Genomic DNA, 15979 nt, shown 5'->3' with positions numbered 1-15979 from the left:
AAGTCTCATAGTCAGCAACCAAGTAACAAAAGAAAATTCTAAATTTCCCATTCTGAAATAAAATGGAACGATACAGAATAAGGTTGTTTAAAATATGTCTTCAGTGTCTGCTGCTCTTTGAAATGTTATCTCAAAGGTCTTCATCAGTGAGGTTTAGGAAATGATGGGGGGAGTGTTTGACTTTCGCACAGCAAGTGTTGCAGTACTTGAAGCACATAATAAAACTATAATACATGAAACGGTCAGAAGCTAATTTTCTTTGTCACTCCTTGCAGAGGCAATATAAAGAAGAGTGCACAGTCATGATACTTATATCCCTGATAAGTAAAGAGCGAATGTGCTCATTTTGTTGCAGAGCAATGTCCTGGTGGGAAAATGTTCATCCTTTTGATTGCAACAAGAAACTGCAAGAAACACGAATCCACAAATCCACAGAGGACTAAGGAGTTATCATACTTCCTGTTTGAGACAGTGCAGCACTTTGCCTTTATTTTTTACCAGCAATTCTATAGTTTACACACCCATGCATGTTGCTGTATTCTCAGCAAAGAGAGACCTCTTGTGACAGAAGAGGAATAGAACAAAATTCCACAAAGACAATGAATAACAATTAAAATATAACCCTCTAATTATGTGAATAAAACACAAACTTAAATATCTTTATTCTCAATGACCATGCTGTGAAAACTAAGTTATTTTACCTGTCATTTAAGTTTGTCCAAATATGTCTTGTAGTTTTTTCACAACTCAGTCGATATTCATTTCATACAAAGAGAAGATCAGTCAAAGGGTCTTGGTCCAGGAGGATCCCCTGCACAAATGCTGCTTTAGTTAGAGATATAACACAGAAACATCAAAGCCACTGCCAGTTTTGTAATCCGTTTATGATTATTCATTCAATTACCTGTCTCTAACCTAAATGTGTGTGTAAAAATAGTTTTGTTTTACTACTGATATCTCGCAGGGGAGTGGTCATAAATTTCAAGGTAAATTTTATTCTGTCTTTTAAACATTTTTTTATTCAAAACTTGAAGTTTGATCCAGGACATGTGGGGGCGCTGTTGTGACGATCTTCCTGCACTTCAATGTATCTGACAGTCAACTCAGCAGCTCCATTGTACGGTACATGAAACACATGCCAGAAATGTCAGTGATATAGACTCCAATTTCAAAATAGAAATAAAAGAGGCTCTTTAAGAAAAACAAAACTAATAAACAAACAAAAAACAAACAAACCATGGATTGCAAAATTATGGACAAAAGTAATTTATAGATAACTGATTCTATCACTATCCCTGCACATCGTGTTGTCCAATATCACACAGTACAACAAAACCAACAAAGTTTTGATGTAAAAATATGACCTCTATTTAATCCCTCTGACCATCCTTCCATTTTCTGCTACACAGAGTTTGATTATTGCCCCCCTTTCCTGTCACATACTAATATTTCAGAGCATAAAACACAATCATTTGACAACGACAACTTTGGTAAATAAAATTTGTGCAAAGTCAATTTAGTATTTCAGTTGCATTTAATCTTTTTAGCCATTTATCAACTGAGTTGAGTGCTTTTGATCACTTCTCTGTTGCATAACCATATGTTTAATAGTCTACTCTGTCCACAGAATATTAGTCTTGGTGATCACCATGACGTTTTTCTTTGTAAAATGTGAGACTGGCCTTTGTTTTCTTTATGAAAGAATCAAATGACTATGAAATGTGTTTATATAGGTAAAGATATTATTTTAAAATAGTAATTAAGTGAGTAAATAAGCAAGTAAGTAAATTAGTAAGTAAATTTAATTTATATAGCACCTTTCTCCAACATGAGTCACAAAGAACTTCACAGTAAAAATAATAAAAAACAAAAACACACCTAAATAATAGTACATAGGTTTCAAAAAACCGACTACATATTTGGACATATGATAGAAACCGAAACTAATATGATCAGACAAAGACATCATGACATAATGATTTCTCATATCTTTGTCTTAACAACTCAGAACATAATTTTATTTTAATAATAAAATTGTCTAAGGGGTCATTCCAGTGGCAGCGCCTGGTTATTGCGCTGTCAGTATCCTGAGTGCTTTAGATATTTTTTCCTCACTCAACCAACCTGAATCAAATAAAGGTTCATTAGCAGGCCTCTGCATAACTTTGCCATGCTGGGGAGACAGTTGAACCATTTCAATCAGTTGTGTTGAAGCAAAAACACATCTAAAACTGTATTGACCTCTGTCTTTAAGCTCTATGTCATGACATAGATGTTTGATTTTGTATATATTCGTGAGTCTGGATCAGCAAAACAGGAAATGAAACACAGAAACATTTCAACAGCAAACAAATAGCAAATCCTAGAGGTTTCACAGAATCACAGTCTGATCATTTGTTGAGTGAACAAAGAAGCTGGACCAAATGTCAGAGCTCTGTTTAGAAGTGTGCAAACTCATTAAACAAGTTTATGGCTGAACCAAGAATAAACATGTGTGAGACGGCAGAGCTTCATGTGTTACCCGTGAGCAAGACATCAAAGAGTGCTGCAGCAGCTAACAGCACGCCTCTGCATGTTTCTTTTACTTCCACAATTAGAGGATGCAACTAATTACATGCATATCTCTTTAAAACATAGTGAAGGCAAACTAGCTGGCATGTATTTCTTGCTCATCTTGGCTTTCACAAACAGTGGTGGTATCACCCGGGCATACACATTTAAAACTGGATCCTGTCTCTTCCTGCATGGGTTTCAGGCAGACCAGTAAAGGATTAGTGTGAAAACCCAAACAAAATCCCCACCCCCACTTACAAACCCCCTCTTACTTTCCAACAGTCGCCCCCTATCTGTTTCAGAGCAGTGTCTTTTCGCAGAGTGTCAACCCACCTCCAGAAATTCAGAGGGGATGAAGGGGAAGCAAATTATGGGATACAAAGAGTAGTTGGAGCACAGAGAAGGGAGACTTTTAGCTTTGGTTCTGAACACACATGAAATCCAGCGTGCTTTGAGTTAAAGCTCAACCAAGACGTGTTCCTATCTGAGGAATTTAATGAAAGTGTATTTCAGGCAGGAACAGTCAAAACTCCCCAGACTGAAAGTCAGACTCTCGGAGAAACAAAGCAGCAGGGCTGTTCAACTTTTCAGACATGCAGGCATTTACTTTGATCGGTGCTTTTTTTATCCTGCTCAACAGCAGCACAGAAGCTTACAGGTAAGTCAGACTAACAAAGCAAGTGATGTTTTATGTGTTTTAACCCTATCTGCAGCTACATTTTATGTAGTTATACAAGAAATTAGCTCGAAAATAACCAAGGACATTGAGAATGGCACATAAACTGGCCGCTTCAAGATCTTTTTCTTCAGGTGAAGTTTAAAATGCTGTCCCTGAAAACAGATGATGAGTGTGAGTCTTCTAAATGTGGTGCAGCAACTGTTTGTATCCAAAGGGCACCTGTTGCACCAAGGAGCTCTTGCTCCCAGAGCTATTCCTGTTGATTTCTAGTCCAGTCTCAGATTCCTCTCCCTCGGGGGCAAGCTGCTTTTAGAATTCCAGGTCCCACAACATCTAAACATCTGGGATATCAGACTTTACCTTCAAGCTTTAAAATAAAGACAATAAAGGTGAGAAGTGCAGCCTTTAGATTGAGCTTTTTTAGATATTTTCAGTAATTCAGTCAGTGGCACATAAAATAATAATAATAATAATAATTCAACTAAAAATACATTTCTGCAATGTAATCTTTGCTTACTGTGGGTTATTTTAAGCGTAATGCTGAGCCCTTCCACACAACTGAGAATGGCTTGACACCAGAAATGCATTTGACTCCAGAACTCCCACAAAGATAAAAGTACAGCTGAAAACTGGCTTGTGCATGCGGTATCAATATGCATCATGTGGAGAGTCTAATTTGTGCTTTCCTCCATCCTGTCTGCTGGATGTTGCGCCGCAGGAAGCCCTATTTCTCTCCTTAAACAGGCTAAAGAGCAGACACGTTTTACTAGTTGTTTGCTTTCAAGGTATTAATCGAAAACAGATGCTGCAGCAATACCTTCCTTGAGAAAGGGTTTTTTTTTTTGTTGGAAGACTTTTGGATACAAAAGGGGAGAGTTTTTAATGAAAAATAATTTCCACCACTGTGTTACTGTGGCTCTCTACATAATTTTGCTTGCGTAGAAACTTAATTCGTTTCTGAGTGTTTGATTCTCGAAACAGAGCATATCATTAATAATATGGCAGATAAAATATCCATTTCCTCACTGCTTCTCCCACAAAGGCACCATCGACAAGTTCATACTGGAAGCCAAGCAGGAGTGTGTCGCTATGGAAGGAGGCTGGATTGCTGCTATGGCTGGGTGAAAAACAATAAAGGGCAGTGCGAGGGTAGGATCTTTACATAATTAAATGAAATTAGAATTTACTAATATTTTCTGGGGGGGAAAATGGATAGAAAGCAACCACACACTGTATTTTTCTGGAAGTGATGTGATAGACCAATAAATAAAATAATGAATAGTTCTGAAGTGGAAGGAAAAAGGATTTATGGTTTTCAAATACAAATCTGAAAAGTGTGTCATATAATTGCATGCAACCACTTTTTGGAAGGTGTTTAGCGCCATCCATCTACTTTAGACCAAAACATTTACCCCTATTGAAGCATGTTGTTGTTCTCACCATGCTTTATTATAGGGATGGTGTGTTCAGGGTGATGAAGTGTTAGTTTGTTGCCACACTTAGAATTTGGTATGCAAGCTAAGATATTCAATTTTGCTCTTATCTGACCAGAGCACCCTCTTCCACTTTTGCTTTGTGTCCTACTAGGATTTTAAATTAATGTTTTTCATGTTTGGCAGACAATAATGCCTTGGTAGGTTTGTCCTTATGCCATAGTCTTAACATTTTTTCAATGCTAGATTGAATAGTAATCTGTTAGATGTTTGAAGCTTGGGAAAACCTAATATTAGGTTCTTCCACATCTTTCTCCCTAATCTGTTGTGCTCCTGGGTCTTCATGATGCTGTCTGTTCAATAATATCCCTCAACAAATCTCCAAGGCCTTCACTGAACTGCTTTATTTACACCAGCTAGCATACACATAAACTCTGTTTACCAGGTAACTAATTAGTTGCACTACATTTTCTTTGGTAATATCAGACTGAAGTGAACTAAATACAAATGTACAACACACCTTTTATTCAGACATTGTTTTGAAAACCATTCAGAAATTTTCTCTCACTTTACAATTATGTGCAACTTTGTGTTTGTCTAGATTTAACACTGCTAGTCTGTTCTAAAACCCAATGCAATTTGTGGTTGTAACTAGACAAAATGTAGAAAGATTCAAGGGATATGTTGTTGTTTTTTGCAAGATACTGGAAGAATACTACTTCTCATCCTTTTGAATGTTGTTCTTTTCATCAAAATTTCTTGACCCACAAAATCCGGAGGAAATGCCTGCATAATAGAAACGTGTGGTTTGACTGCAGTCCACCACTCTTGACCACTAATATGTCTAGTATATCGTGGTATTTTCTTTGTGTCAAATGTTTTACCAGCTCAGTGCGAGCACGGCTGCAAGCATGGAGAGTGTGTTGGCCCCAACAAATGCAAGTGCTTTCCTGGATACACTGGAAAAACATGTAATCAAGGTGGGTATTCCAGGTCAGTGAGGAAGGGTATGGGTAACATAGGTCTGACTGGGTTCAATTTGTTAAAGTACATTATTTTTCCACACCAATTTTGGATGTTTAAACTTAGATGTAAATGTTGTCCCTTTGGGTTTTGATTTTTTTTAGATCTGAATGAGTGTGGCCTAAAACCTCGTCCCTGTGAGCATCGCTGCATGAACACTCATGGTAGCTACAAGTGCTACTGTCTAAATGGATACATGCTAATGTCTGATGGATCGTGTGCAAGTGAGTTCCTTTCCTCCCTCTCGTGTACAATTACTTCAAATGTAAAATAAAATTCAAAAATCAATGTCTGATTATGTGAGTATTATGGTAATGCGGTCAGATTCCAGAACGTGCTCTATCGCTCACTGCCAGTATGGATGTGAGGAAGTAGAGGGGGAGATTCGCTGCCTCTGTCCATCTGCAGGTCTTCAACTAGGCCAAGATGAGAGAACATGTGTAGGTGAGCTGCCATGTTAACAAGGAGTACTATTCAACTTCAAAAGAAGGAATAAAGAGAATGACTTTGCCTTTCAAAGTCTCATGTGGAATACTCATTTTTCTGGATAAGGTTATAACTTTACACTGTCAGGCTGATAGATTATAAATGCAATGAGGTTTTATTCTTTTCTGTTTGAGCTATGACTGAGCCAGACTACACATAGATCACAAAATCCTAAAACGTCCTCCTCTTCCAGTTTTAGATTACCTCATTTCAATAGTGAATCTGATCTAACACTTTCAGCAGTAATTTGACAAGAAAAGCAGACTTTCACTTTTAAGGTAAGCCAAAATCTAACTGAGCCCATACAGTGCTGATGGGACACATTCTGACCTTGTACTCCACATTAAATTTCAACTTTGGCTTCACCAGATTGGATGCAAAAAACATGCCCAGACTTTTAGCGGTTAACTACGGATTGAGATATCTATTATCAAACATAGAAGTAACAAGAAAGTCAAAGCTATGTGGCTTAATGAGAATGAAAATAAAATATAAAATCTAATTTATGTACCCCTCAATAAGGAGCTTAACTTCAACAAAAATGTTACCTTGTTGTATATCTTTTTTTTTCTCTTCAGATATTGATGAATGCACAACTGGGAAGAACCTGTGCCCATACAACAGACAATGTGTGAACACCTTTGGCAGCTACTACTGCAAGTGCCAGAATGGCTATGATCTGAAATACGTCAATGGAAAATATGACTGTGTAGGTGGGTCTACAAGGTGTTCTTTAAGGTGAAACGTCTGCTATTAATGAGGCTTATGAAAGTACAAGCAGTGTCCTCCTGATTGCAGATCTTGATGAGTGTGCGGATGAAACCCACAAGTGCAGCCAACATGCTGCCTGTCTGAACACTCATGGATCCTACAGGTGTAGGTGCAAACCTGGTTTCAGAGGCAATGGCTTTGAATGCTCTGGTAAGGCAATATTTTAAAACAATTACTTTTATGCATACTTCTCAAACTGCACAGAAACAAGTAAGAAGCAGAAGGATGAGGGCTTCCCCTGATCAAAGCAGCCAGTCAGACTGGTCAGAAGTAGTTTTGCAGCTGCACATTTCATTTAGATTATTTAACCATCAGCAAGCAGGAACACAGCCAAGGCTAGTTTCCTGCTTTTGGAGTTGACTCGATGTTAAAGACTTTAAGAGACTTGGATTGAAAACACACCTGTGTAAATATGAAACTTTATTGTAACCAGCTCACTTTAGAGAGAATGAGAAGAAAAGACAAAGCTGCGCTCTTTGAAGTAGGACTGAGATCACAATAAACAAAGACTCTCCAGGTCAGAGGTTTCAGCACAAATGAAGATGCGTTTATTTTTTTATAGCCAAGCCATTTTATCAGAGGTCATGGGATGGAGACAAAGGCAGTGCAGATGATTCCCTCAATGGTGAGATGATATGTGAGGATGATTTTTTTCCAATGCTTTACCTTTCCTTATGTTGGCTTATTTTGTCTCTGTCTTGCTCGCTGCTGTAAATGTGCCATCACAATAGCCATTGCTTCAAAACTTCCAGCATGGCAGAGCTGATACAGTATGAGACATCACTTTTGCATGTAAAGCACTAATTTACGTTTTGCATTCATGATTTAATTTTAACAGCCACTCTTAATCAGCATGTAGATTTCACATACTGCTTTTTGTTCTGCTTTTGTAAAAAAAAAAAAAAGTGACATTATTGGTAAGAAGCTGCAAGGAAGCCGGGAGCAAAAAGAGCAGCTGCAGAATGGATACAAACAACAAACAGGTCCTGGTAAAATACTAATTTTTAAATGCACATCCATGTGTGTGTTTCGCTTCCCTTTCCTGTCTGCAGTCATCCCAGACTCCCAGGTGAGGCCAGAGATCCTGGGAGGAAAGTTAAGCAACGAGGAGATAAAAAACGCCATCCCCGGAACAGTCCCGACGCCGTCCCCCAAAGTCCTCCATCAACCTTTCGACTACGATGGAGAGGCCTATGTTGGGACCCCGACGAAGGAAAGAAAAGAGAAATTTCCTGAGGAGAAGGAGGAAGAAGAGGAAGAAGAAGAAAACCAGCTCAACCCAAGAGGAGATGTTTTCAGTGAGTGTCTTCTCTTTAGCTGTCCTGTTGTAAATCACAGACAGAAATTCTGGTCTATGTTCAACACATTGACCAGCAGCTGAAATAAACATCAGCTCAAGATGAAGCTCTTGACCAAAAAGCAGTAAAGGAAGGGCTGATGCCTCCGACTGCATTACCTTTGACTCTGAGCCTCGGAGGTTGGCTAATGAATGGGTTCCCATTGCACTAAAAATAGAAATATACTTGAATATTAATGTAAAGCATCAAAAATAGTGTTATTGGGCATGCTGCGGTGGCGTAGGGGATGGCGCGACCCAAGTTTGAAGGCCTTGAGTCCTCGACGCGGCCGTCGCGGGTTTGATTCCCGGACCCGACGACATTTGCTGCATGTCTTCCCCCCTCTACTTCCCCCTTTCCTGTCAGCCTACTGTCATATAAGGGACACTAGAGCCCACAAAAAGACCCCCTGGAGGGGAAAAAAAATATAGTGTTATTGCTGTGACCACCATTGGTGTGTGGGTGTGAATGCATGAATGACTGCAGTGTGAAGCGGTTTGGGGTTTTGGGTTGATAAAGCACTTTGCAAGTACAAAGCCAGTGACCATTTACCATTTACTGTCAACTCTGACCTGCTGGTAAAATGTTTAGATTCTCTCACACTATATTTGTCAAAGGAAAGAGAGATAGAAATAACCGGATGAGAAGCCAGCCAATGTAGAACTGATATAATATTTATCTTTATCAGATATAAATGCATAGAGCAAAGAGGTCATATTGTAGCATTCATTTCTCTTAGAAACCTAACACCTGAGGTTGCCTTTCACCTCCTTGCTTGATCTTTGTGAAAATACAAGCCTCTGTGTTAGACCTGTGATAGCAAGAGGAGACAAGTCCCAAGACATCCATCACCTCTGGGATGGATTTTTTATTTTTTTTTGCTCTTGTGGCATGTGCAAGCCTAAGGATAAAACTCATCTTGAGCATGCTTCCTAGCCTCACAATGCAGAGTAGGAGGGAAGGACGACTGTGAAGTCCCCACAAGCCTTTTATTATGTTTTCCCCAAAACAGCTGTTGTGCTAAAGACCTGCCTCCCAGTAGGAAAAGCCTGTCATCACCACTCTAGGCCTCTCTAACACCAGCCCCACTGTGAGCTGAGCAGGTTCAGCAACCCCAGCTGTCACTCATCTGAGTCTCAAAGGGCTGCTTTTCACATGTGGTGGTTTATTGCAAGAACTTTAAAAAGCTTGGAGTGTGGGGTTCAAACCTAAAGTTGAAGCTCCTTTTTAAAACGTTATGGCAAATGGAGAACAGGTCTCTAAATCTGTTGGTTAAAAGCCCCATTGGACCATTGATAATATCAGAATCTCTATTTGGAATGCTAAAGAAGATACAACTTTGTCTGATTTACTTTTCTTACTATGTTGAAATGTTTACTTACACAAACCTATTTAAAAATCATTACCTGTGCCATTATTAACCCTCTCTTCAGGATTGTTCATGAAAGTAAGGCTATTAGCCGAGTCCATGCCTCCCTCTGTCACAGTCTGTGAAAACATAATTTCTTTCAATGTCCCGATTGGTACATATAGATAGTTCTCCCACATTCCAGCTTAAACAAGAGAAGAGGTCATATGCCTGGCCCCACATAGGTTCTGTCTGATTCTCAGCAAACAGAGTCTAATCTCCCTATTCTCAGCAGGACGCTGGGGCTGCCTACTCATCACAGAGTTGTCAACTCTCTGTTGACTGGATATCTATAAAAGCAATAGATCAAGATCAAGAAGGAACGATTGTAAATGTTCCCATTTCAGGGATAGAGGAGTCAATAGGACAGTCAATGTAAATAAGCTGCTATTCAAACAAAATACATAGAATTAGAAACATAGAATTTGCTTAGGGAGCAAGTAGCTGAAAACCCCTGTTTTATATAACATTTGTGCTATAAAATTTATAAAACCCCAATTTTCTGTTTTATACTACACTCGATTGTTTTTTATTGAAAAGACCATTGTTCAAATATCATAAACTAAAAGGGAGTGATGATTTCATCACTTAATCTGTAAAGCAGGTTAAGTGATGAATGCCCAAGCATTTTATTTTATTTTTAAAATAATCGTACGGTTTTACATGCTAGTTATTTTATTTATTTTTTTTGGCTGGGGTCTATTTTTACACCTAAATATGTGATGCTGGAGGAGGAAATGTCCAAGGAGGGGATATAGATGGAGCCACTGGATTTACAAAGTGTGACCTTTGTTTGAAAAAAATTTTGTTTTAAATCTATTTGACAGCATATAAATAAAGACTTTTGTGTTAATGACTTTTTGATTATATAAAGATTTAATCTATAGTGTTGACCTTGTAAATGGTTTCAGACTGGCCAGATTCTGAGCAGGTCTTAGCTTAAACATTATTTCTAACCTTGATTCTGTGTTTCCAAACTGTGGTATTTCAAACTGATGTTTAGTTCAGCTAATGGCAATTTGGCCAAACCCCAGTTCAAAAGGGAAAAAAAGCTTTTTTTTTTTCTTAAAAAGTTAAATCATGTCAAAAAACTTCAAACTTTCAAAGCTTGAAAAATCAATGGACAAGAAAAATTCTCTGTTTATTTATTTATTTTTTCTTCTCTAAATTCAGTATCAGAGGACTTTGAGTCAGTGTTTGGCCCGGCCACAGAAGTCAAAGAAATCTACATTGAACCACCTCAGGAAGGTAATCAAAAGCATGTAAGAAGACACAATAAAAATGGTCTGTGGGTGGCCGACTGTAAAAGTGTACAACTGTTTTACTTTTCTTCCAACTAGAATATTTCCTGGACTGCAACTTTGATCAGGGAGCCTGTGAATGGGTCCAAGATAAAACTGATGACATGGACTGGACTGTGGCATACCGTACTAAGGGTGACGAAAGAGTGTTGCAAAATATTTATTGCTTGTTTAGATACAGCTACTAATATACCATTAAATCCACTCAGGTGGTGAGTACTACATGGCTTTGAGCGGGCTGATTGGTGGCAGAGGAGATGTGGCCAAGCTGAAATTGCTTCTCGGTGACCAAGCCCAACATGGCAGCTTCTGCCTGACCTTTGACTACCGTGTGGTAGGTCATGACGTAGGTTCAATCAGGGTGCTCCTGGACAACAATGCTTACCCTGTTTGGGAGCAAAGCCAAAGCAAAAACCAGAGCTGGCAAACAGAATTCCTCACTGTGGCCTGGAAGGAAGAGGCCCCACAGTCTGTGAGTCACTGTTTTATGAAAAACATTTTTCTTAGATTATTGTCATCATGAAGAAATTGACTTTAATAACAGTTATGCACGAACATCACAACAAATATTTGACGTCCCGTCAAATATGTAGATCTACAATTCTGTTTATTCGACTGGAGTGTATTAAAACAAATTTTTCGACTTAATAATACAATGATTCAACCAAATGTCTTTCAGATTATCTTTGAAGCTCAACGCGGCAAAGACATTGGAGGCGAAATAGGGTTGGATAATGTTGTGCTGACCTCAGGGCCCTGTCAAGAGGACGCAGGTCCAATCTTTTAGCAAAAAAAAACAAAAAACAACAAGGATTTTTGTGCTTCAATAACCTGCACAGTCAGATTATGTACAACAAGAGCATGCAAGTTTGCTTTCACTCCATACTGGTACATTGATCTGAACAGTCTTTATCTTAAGTTAATAGCTAGTCTAAATAAAACACAAATGACTCATATCTCAGGAACAGATGGTAGAGCTAACTTCATCAGTTTGTTTCAACAGTTTTCTGCTTAACTTGCATTGTGTATGTGACAGTACGTTAGTGAAGTAAACCACATAAAATGCAAGATGTAATGTGAATGAAATTGTAGATGACTTAAGTTTTTGAAGGCTTTTTTGTTGAAACAATAAAAAGTGTCAGTGCATATATACTGCAACATTTGTATTGAAAATATGGTATATGGTTACAATAAACATGTTTTTTTCTAATAGTGGGAAAGATTGATCTTTTTAATAAATTTTTTTTCTATTGAATCGTGAAAAACATAAAAAAATATATTTCCTCTATGTATTTCATGTTAGTTAAATAAAATGTACACTGGAAGACAGCTTGTCTTCCAGCATCCCCTTGCATTTAGCTTCATCTGTCTCTCTATCAAATGGTCAGTTGCAAAAAGCACCAGCACAACATGACCTAGATTATGTCTTGTTTCTCCATTGGGATGTTGTATTTACAGTTTTATTTTTCTGACACATACAATGTTTGGCAATGTATTCCCTAAAAAAACATAATATTATTCTTATAAGACCAGATTACCTTCTTGCAGATGTTTGATGTGTCCCCACATTGCTTGTAGCAAACATTAAACAATACTCTATGGTTTTCTTTCAAAAATGTTACAATCTTGCCACTCTTTCAGAAACGCAAGACTTGTGGAATGCAAAAGTTATAGTTATTCTGGCAACAGATTTTGTTCTTCTACTAAAGCTGTGTGTCTTTGTTTGAAGCTCCTTCAGAGTTGTTATGAGCATAGCTGCTTCTCTTGCACAGCCCTTCAATTTAAGTGGGTTTCTCTATCTTCTTAGGCTTTCCCAGTTGTGTCTTACATTTTCGGTTAGATTTTAGAATGATGAACTGAGCAGTACCCGGTGAATTTCTTGAAGTTTAGAATATTGTTTTATAACCTAACACCACTTTAAATTACTGCACAGGGTTATCTGTGATTTATCTGGCATGTATTCTGATCTTCCTTATGCAGCGTGTTTACTAATGTGTTTGAACAACCGAGAACTCTAAGACAAACTGGATGTGTTATGCAGGAAACTAGTTCCACTGGAAACATTATTAACACAGCTACCCTGGGGCAGAAAGACACGTCGTCACTGGGCCCTCTGATCAACACCAGCAGGGAATGCGGGTGAACTGTCTTGCCCAAGGACACCATAGTTAAAGCTTGCAGCTGTAACATGACAACACCTGAAAGTATTCAAGGCAGTTAAATACTTCTGCTTGACTTTTTGTAGTATCTTAGCACTATAGAGTACCGTCATTGCCTAAATGTCACCATCTAGCGGTCAAACAGAAATACTACAAAAACCTACAAGAAAAGTAGTGTTTGCTATCGGTGTAAATTAAGTAAAGAAAGCTAACAATAATTGTTGACTTTTTTTTTAGGAAACGTGGCATTAAGTATTCTCACAAATAAATATAAATATAAGGTATGGAAGTTAAAAAGGGCTTGAGTTATTATTGCAGCCCTCGTGTTTCTATTACGATCACATGATCTAGCGGCTAGCTGCTTTATTAGCACAGTCTCTGGGAGTTGAACAGGAAACGCTGTGAGCCGACGTTATTTGAGCTGTCAAACGAAAGAAATCGTTATATTCAAACTATTTTTTAATTGTTATCATTATTTTAGCAACTATCTGATTAGAACTGCGAAGCACGTTTGGAGAAATCGTCTCGGTAAGTAAAGCCTGACTAGCTAGTTTAGTTCTTCATTAACCTTTCCATCTGTTATCTATTTTCAACTTAACCTAGCATAGCCTAAGCTTAGCTAACCTTTAGACCTGGAACAATTTGTCTTTCAAATTAGTTGCTACATTTTACAGGAGGTTAATGTTTTTGTACGTTATGACGACAAGTTAGGCCTTCATAGATTAACGGTGTACGTTTTTATTGCTATTTTCATCCGTAACTTCTTCCCTGAAGCGTATGTTAATCAGGAAAATGACTGCTTGTTATTGTGTTTCATACAGATAGATGTTCTCTATATGGCTGCCATCATCAAAATTAAGCAAATGAGCATGTGATCTAATACTGTGGCTAACAGCATATGATCTGGCCCAGTGGAGGAAGACAACGTCAAACTGGGGTAAGAATAAATGACAATTATCCTATTTTGGGTCAGTGCTATAAAGTGAGGTATCTTTACTTGTAAACCTCAATAAATTAAATATACCTGAAATGTTAATTTATTTTAGAGATTCAGGTTTGATGATTTTGTGATTTATTGAATAAATTCCTGTGTTGTTTTTCTATTAGGTAAACAGTTTCTCAGTGTTTGATAAGTAGTTAAGAGCCATGACGGCAAGGAAGTCCCTGCTTAAAGTCATCTTGCTTGGTGATGGTGGCGTTGGAAAGAGCTCCATAATGAATCGGTATGTCACCAACAAGTTTGATGCCCACCTCTTCCACACTATTGGTGTTGAGTTCCTAAACAAGACCCTCGAGGTGGACGGGAATCAGGTAACCCTGCAGATCTGGGACACTGCCGGCCAAGAGCGCTTTCGTAGCCTGAGGACTCCTTTTTATCGTGGCTCCGATTGCTGTCTGCTAACCTTCAGCGTGGATGATAACCAGAGTTTTCTCAACTTGAGCAACTGGAAGAAAGAGTTCATCTACTATGCTGATGTCAAGGAGCCTGAGAACTTCCCATTTGTGGTATTGGGCAACAAAGTGGACGTGACAGAAAGGCAGGTGTCTTCAGAGGAAGCTCAGATGTGGTGCCAGGAAAATGGTGACTACCCTTACTTTGAGACCAGTGCCAAGGATGCCACGAATGTAGCTGTGGCTTTTGAGGAAGCAGTCCATAGAGCGCTGGCTGCAGATGACAAAGCAGATCACCTCATCCCCACAGACACGGTCAAGCTCCACAGAAAGCCCCGCTCTGCCACTTCTTGCTGTTCATAAAATCCTTAAGCTATCACTAATAATCCTGATATGCCTGCCATGTTTTGAGGCTGTAGGCATAATATGCTGTAGTAATAAATTATGCTACTAGCTTTTTTTTAATTATTATTGCTATTATTTCTCCAAGGTTCATTGATGCTAACTGTTGAACTTCTGCCCAGAATACACGAGAAACACTAACTCCATTCATGACCAATTACAAAAGAACTTGAGGAACCTTTGCATTGATTTAGCTTTGGCATGTTTTAAAATTCTTTATGCATTAAAAAGTAAATGTTCCAGTTTTCTGCTGTCATAGTTACACACACTGCTTAGATGTGAGTGCAAATATTATCTGGCTTCCAAATGTGATTGTGCAACACAATTACAGAATTTAATTGCATCGTATTAAAACCATTTGTATCGCCCGATAACTGTTTCTAATGATTATGAATGAATTAAATCCCGTCTTTAGAAAAGCTAACCACAGAGACGTTTGATTACTACCCCTTAAAACTGTGTAATGTATTTGCATCATAAATAAATTAAAGCTGTGTTGGAGAAACCGTCATGAACATGTTTCCTTCTGGGAATAAACTTAAAGAATAACTTGCATGACAAATTTGAGCCTTCAAGTTTCTGCAAATCTTTGTATTCTGAAGCCTTGATGATGTTCAAATTAGATCTAGTGCATCTGACCAAAACTAATATAGAATGTCAATACTTGTATAGAGGGCCATAATTCAACAAATAACTTGTCAAATATTTATGTATGTGGTACTTTAAACTGGAATAAACACAATAAATTTGAACGCTTATCTAAAGGCCTCCAATTTTTAATACACAGATTAACTCTTAAACATGCTAGGTGTTTTTTCATTGTTTCCAAAGCAACAATCCATCACAAAATAACCTTAAAATGTGATTGTGGGTCATCAATCTGACTCGTAACGAGATCACAATAATCTACACACCATTTTTAACTATACACCAATGAACTTTTCTATTACATTGTCAGCTGACTTTGCTGGATAAAGTGTACTGATAAAACACATTCAACTTAGCATTATTCAATTAAAGACTGAAATAGTGCTA

The 15979-nt window shown here is 38.1% G+C and overlaps 2 protein-coding genes across 3 annotated transcripts; both read left to right on the top strand.

The window, feature by feature from the left end:
- The first annotated feature begins 2853 nt into the window (after positions 1-2853).
- Positions 2854-12335, top strand: LOC122840169 (epidermal growth factor-like protein 6). Of its 2 annotated transcripts, XM_044132393.1 has the most exons (13): positions 2854-3211; positions 4275-4381; positions 5553-5645; positions 5793-5912; positions 6013-6132; positions 6753-6887; positions 6973-7095; positions 7508-7570; positions 7998-8243; positions 10864-10938; positions 11031-11126; positions 11201-11463; positions 11671-12335. In XM_044132393.1, the coding sequence occupies exons 1-13, from the start codon at positions 3147-3149 to the stop codon at positions 11776-11778; spliced, it is 1614 nt and encodes a 537-aa protein (XP_043988328.1). In that variant the 5' UTR covers positions 2854-3146; the 3' UTR covers positions 11779-12335. The 2 variants fall into 2 exon arrangements, with proteins under 2 accessions (XP_043988328.1, XP_043988329.1); XM_044132394.1 differs by lacking the exon at positions 7508-7570 and having other exon boundaries at positions 2876-3211.
- A 920-nt stretch (positions 12336-13255) lies between these two features.
- On the top strand, positions 13256-15702 carry LOC122840167 (ras-related protein Rab-9A). Its single transcript, XM_044132388.1, has 3 exons — positions 13256-13678; positions 13972-14087; positions 14258-15702. Exon 3 carries the CDS (start codon positions 14297-14299, stop codon positions 14903-14905), a length of 609 nt encoding a protein of 202 aa, XP_043988323.1. The 5' UTR covers positions 13256-13678; positions 13972-14087; positions 14258-14296; the 3' UTR covers positions 14906-15702.
- Positions 15703-15979: the final 277 nt, after the last annotated feature.

Source organism: Gambusia affinis, linkage group LG11, assembly GCF_019740435.1.
Source record: "Gambusia affinis linkage group LG11, SWU_Gaff_1.0, whole genome shotgun sequence".
Lineage (NCBI taxonomy): Eukaryota > Metazoa > Chordata > Actinopteri > Cyprinodontiformes > Poeciliidae > Gambusia > Gambusia affinis.
Note: the sequence above shows the minus strand (reverse complement) of the source record. Positions and strands in the feature narration are given on the sequence as shown.